This window comes from Myotis brandtii, unplaced genomic scaffold, assembly GCF_000412655.1.
Source record: "Myotis brandtii unplaced genomic scaffold, ASM41265v1 scaffold112, whole genome shotgun sequence".
Classification (NCBI taxonomy): Eukaryota; Metazoa; Chordata; class Mammalia; order Chiroptera; family Vespertilionidae; genus Myotis; species Myotis brandtii.
In genome coordinates, this window is record NW_005353838.1 from 3,371,259 (window position 1) to 3,376,524 (window position 5,266).

Below are 5,266 nucleotides of genomic sequence, written 5' to 3' on the forward strand. Positions count from 1 at the left end.
GAGCCCCAGCCCCGCGGGCACCACGCAGGACCCGGCGTCCAGTACACCCGAGCGAGCCTGGGGTGGTGGGAGGAAGAGGGCAGGGACGCGGGAAACGGGTTCTAAAACTAGGCCTAGAATAACGACACACGTGGTGAACCCTCAGATAAATGACTGCCGTCCAGTGCTTGAGGCTTCTGTCAGTACAATGAGGGGGTGGGCGTAAGCATCCCCCAAAACTCCTCACCGCGCAAACTTTATTTCCGGGGTAAGCCCCCGTCTAACTATTCCTCTAAATCGCCAATAGGAAGAAGGAGCCCCTTTCGGAGCCTCTCAAACAGAAGTTTTTGGAAGATGGCATGCTTTAAAGAGAGAAGAGTTAGAAATCTCTTGCCCAAAAAAGCCCAGGAAAAATGCCCATTTTGGATATTAAATGTTGGAAAACAGTAAAGCTAAGGTTCTTGGGTTAATGACCTGGGACTTATTAGCCACTTATGATTCCTTACCATGAACAGAACCTAATTAGATGGCAAAATGAAATGTTAACTTTCAAGACTTACCGTATTCGTGACTAAAAATGTAATACTAGCATGATCTTACAACCTTTAAGGAGTTAAAAGGGAAGAGAATTTATGAAGTGACAAACCATAGTTACATATTACACACATTCTATGACTTTTTCTGTTATTCTTGGGGGATTCCTGATCCAAGAAAACATCCATTTCGTGAATATTTTTAGTTATTAAACATTTAACAAATGCTTGCTGTGGTTCTGGTTACTGTGCTAATAGCTAAATACAAAATAATAGGAAATTATTTCTCTCCCATCCCTACCCCCATTCTAGTGCAGGAGATATACATTGACAACTATTTTTTAAAATGTGATAAAACTATCCAAAAAACATGAACAAAAAGTTGGGGAACCGTAGAAACAGAATAGTTGATTCTGCCTGGGAAGGCCTCAAAAAAGAAAGAATATTTGAGTTGAGCTCTGAAAAATGGTCAGAGCCTAGTCAAGGAAAACAGGAGGAAAGTATTCCAGGGGGAAAAAAGCAGAGTCTTGGAAGTATAAACTTCATTGGCGAGAAGGCAATGTCTGGCAGGTAGAGGGTGGAGGTTAGTACAAATAGAAAAATAGGTTAGTCCGATTGTGAAATGTTCAACTGGGGATTTTGGACTTCATTTTCCAGGCAGTCGGGTGACAGGGAAGACTGAAGCAGGGAAGTGACATGACCGTATCTGTGTTCTCAATAAATAATTGAGTTGGTTCTGTGGAGAATGTCTTAGAAGACTCTCCTACATATTTTGCTAGGTTTTGTTTTTGTTGTTTTCTTTGATATACTGGAGTGCATTCTATCAGCAAACCATTCTTCATTACTTTCTTTTGTCTCCTGTTTCTAATTGTTTACAAAGTCCTGATGATGCTTTGCTTTCCTTCCATACTTTCCTCTATTCAGAAACCTCTGGGGGTTCTCCACTGCCCACAGGATAAGGCGCATTCCTATCTGACTAGCATTTATGGTTCTCCGGTTCTCTGTAATCTCGTTCTTACCTCCTAACCCAACTATATTTCTCACTGCCTCTCAGTATGGACCTTCTTCTCCAGCCAGGCCAGTTTCCTCACATTCCCTTACCGTTTCTTATTCCTGTGCCTCTCTCCCTCTCTTCCTTCTCTCTCTCCCCTTTCCTTCCCCTCCAAGTCCTACCTCTCTTTCTAGTTCTGGCTGCTCTACATGTCCTGGTCATTCCAGTCACACTTATCTCCAGGTTCTTGGAGTTTTGAATGCATGAACATTTGGTACTGTATCCTTTATACTATTGGCTGTTTTATAGGTATATATATGTCTTTTTTCTCCCTAACTAGATTTAAATGGGTGTATTGTAGCTTTAAAATTAAAGTATTTATATTTATTTTAGACAAATGAAAACAAGACCTGGAGAAGTCCTTATTGATTGTTTAGATTCAATTGAAGACACCAAAGGAAATAATGGGGATAGAGGTGAGTATATTATCTAATACATTTTATATTTCTGGTTTATATTAGCTGGAGAATAAGATATGGAAAGCATTGTATGTAATTCTGAGAGTGGGAGCATTAAATCCACATAAGACTTTTCTCAGACTGAAATGGAAGAAAGGGTAGGTATTAAACCTGTAGCCAGGGAATACAGGTCCTTCCCTCAGAACTCTGGTCCTTCGGTAAGCCCTGATTCTGACATCAGCTTCATCCAATGTAGCTGTTAAAAGTCCAGGAGCTCTGTTTGCAAGGGTCATGGGATAGTTCTGACTTTTGGATCTGCCTCCCCCCAAAAAAGAATATGGGGTAGTGGAACATAAATAGGTCATAGCTGTGCTACATGGAGCTATGCTTCCTTTTAAGAAATCCAAGAGTAATGCACAATCACTAATGACACCTAGAGATGGACATGTGGAGAGCAAATTCAGTGCCATATGATGAAGTCTAGTTATAGGTTAAGGACAGAAAATACTGTGAAACGTCTGTGCATGTCACTGAGGAGCAACAGGGCTGGACTCTCGAGTCCCTCCAAAACAACAAATTTTCCCAAGCAGCTGTATGGAGCCAATGACCAGTGGTCAGCAGATGTTAGATGCATCACTTACTGTTCTTCAAGATAAAAATAGGAAATTAGGAGTGGGAAGCTTAGTGTATCTAAAAAGATCTTTGGGGGGAGAGGAGATTTAGTAGGGTGGGACATAAACCTCTTATTGAAGAGAAAAAGTGAGGAAAAGGAGCAGACCTCATTCACGTAAGAAGGATCAGTAAATCCTAGAGATAGAACAGTAGCCCTTACTGGCATAACATGCTCACTGCAGCATTTGAGTGGCTGATTCCTCTCTGAGCCTTTCTTCTGGTCTGTTTTGGGATGGGATGTGAACAGCAGGTTCATTTATGAGCCTTTCTTCTCTGTGAGAACCTAGCAGCATCACCAGCTACAGGTGGATCCTGTCAATAGCTAGAGCCCATCATTAAAGGAATGCTTAGATCACATTTCTGAAATGCTTCCTAGTATACGCCAAGACCAGGTGAGAATGAGTATCAAGACCTAGTAGCAAACAAGAAGTCTTAGTGTGTGCCTTTGGGGATGGAATAATAATCTCTAGAATCTGGAGTCTAGATGGTCAGATCTTGAAAACACCTGAATTAACTTAAGGAAGCCAAGAGAAAGTTTTGGTCTCATACAGATTGGCAGGAGGTCTTATGTGACATTCCATCCACTAGTCCAAACAAAGACTAAGGGTACTCACTGAGTGCAGTACCCTACACTAGCACTTTGAGGTAGGGAGGAAAAAACATCTTCCTGGCCAGAAATCTTACTATTAATAAAAATAACACACCTCAGAAACAATTGCTCAGAAAATGGAATTTTACAGGAGTGTACAGAGCTTCTGGCTAATAAAAAAGTAAAAAAAAGGAAGGGGCCCTGGCCAGGTAGCTCAGTTGTTCGGGCATCATCCTGTACACCAAGAGGATGAGGGTTCGATACCAGGTCAGGACACATACTAGTATCTAGGTTGTGGGTTTGATCCCCGGTTGGAGTGAGTACAGGAGGCAACCAATCGATGTTTCTCTCTCTCTCCTCCTTCCTCCTTCAGTAAAATCAATTTTTAAAAAAAACATATTTTCGAGTGAGGATTTTTTAAAAGGGGGGAGGGGAGAAGAATCCTGCCTTCTAGCTATCTCTTTCCCCTCCTTTCCAGAAGTGTGAAAATGACCAAGCTAAGTCACTCTCAAGTTCAGAAGCTCCATGTTAAAACTATAAATATCCCAAAAGATTAGCACATTTAATCCACTTCAACTGTAAGTGCTCTGACATGGAATTATCAGATTAGCTTTACGCACTGACTGTATGAGAATGAAACAGCCATATTTCAGTGTTTGGGAGATTAAGAGAAACAGGGAGAATTCTATTTTGGTGTTTGGGAAGACAGGGAGAAAAGTCCATGCTTGGAATACTGGGTTTGGATTTGTACGATGGGGTCCTTTAGCAGGACAAAGGCAACATAAGAATGCTGGAGACTGATAGGCGATGTACCAAGAACAGAAAAACAGATAATCAGAGTTGGTCAGTGGTTTTATAAGGCAAACTCTTTGTCCGAAAACAACCTTTCTTGCATGCACTACTGTCCGAGGCAGGAGAGTACAGTCTGGGTGTTTATTCCCCACATTCTTTTCCTCTCACATTTGGCTCTTTAAAACCTTGTTCCTTCATTTGGTAAACTGCTCCCTATCCTTGTCCCTCTGGGCCTGGGTGGTACAGATCTGCTATATTCACTTATGGTTCCTGACAACCCACCTGTACCTTTGTAATAAATCCTTTGTATTGAAACCTCAATTATTCTAATTTGAGTGTGCCATCTGTTCATCTGCTATATTCACTTATGGTTCCTGACAACGCCTTTGTAATAAATCCTTTGTATAGAAACCTCAATTATTCTAATTTGAGTGTGCCATCTGTTTTCTGTTTGACCCCGACTGATAGATGCAATGTCTACTCTTCCATGATCTTGTGTGAACCTTCCACTCTAGCCAGGCTGGGTTACTTATCATTTGTCAAGGATACCGTGTAATGTTCTGCAGCTTCTCTTGAGGACACCTTCCTTTATTTTTGGAATCTCCTATCCCCTCTCACCCCAACATTCATACAGGTTTAGTCTGATTTTAGATATTCTAGGGGTTTTCAGGGAGGAAGGAGTATGACCTGGCTATAGATTACTCATAGAAGAGTTCTATGGTTATAATTTGTTGAAGATGTATTAAACAAAGTTAAGAGGGTTTTATTATTTTAGGGTTTCTCAAAGCTATCATAATATGCTAATTGTATTATAAATCTCTAAGATACATAGTTTACCATGCTCAGATTTACTTGACTTTTTTTTCCCTTGGAGCTGCTGATACTGGGCTATTAGTTTCATGTCCACCTTATTTTGTATTGCAAAAATAAGCTCTTACTTAAGGTAACCTATTTTTTTGTTTGCTTTTAGGTAGACTCTTAGTAACAAATTTAAGAATTATCTGGCATTCTTTGGCATTACCAAGAGTCAATCTTTGTAAGTATCTTCATTAGATAACACTAGACAACAACAAAAAATACTTTGTCAAGTGAACTTGCACAGTGGCTTTTGATACCGAAAAAGCTATACTATAAAATATGTGGAAAACTATATTTATTTATTTATCTATTTATTTAATCCTCAACCCAAGGATATGTTTGTGTGTTTTTTAAATATATTTTATTGATTTTACTGAGAGGAAGGGAGAGGGAT

At 40.2% G+C, this 5,266-nt stretch overlaps 1 protein-coding gene across 5 annotated transcripts in view; it reads left to right on the top strand.

Moving 5' to 3' along the window:
- Window positions 1-1,212: 1,212 nt before the first annotated feature.
- Window positions 1,213-5,266, top strand: part of BBS5 (Bardet-Biedl syndrome 5) — a 24,016-nt gene continuing 19,962 nt past the window's right edge. For 2 of the 5 annotated variants that reach the window (XM_014545524.1, XM_014545519.1), the window contains exons 1-2: window positions 1,221-1,979; window positions 4,985-5,050. In XM_014545524.1, the coding sequence (XP_014401010.1) occupies window positions 1,901-1,979; window positions 4,985-5,050 (145 nt within the window). In that variant the 5' untranslated portion in view covers window positions 1,221-1,900. Of the gene's footprint in view, window positions 1,980-4,984; window positions 5,051-5,266 lie in introns of all 5 variants that reach the window. The other 3 variants (XM_014545512.1, XM_014545528.1, XM_014545509.1) reach the window with 3 other exon arrangements.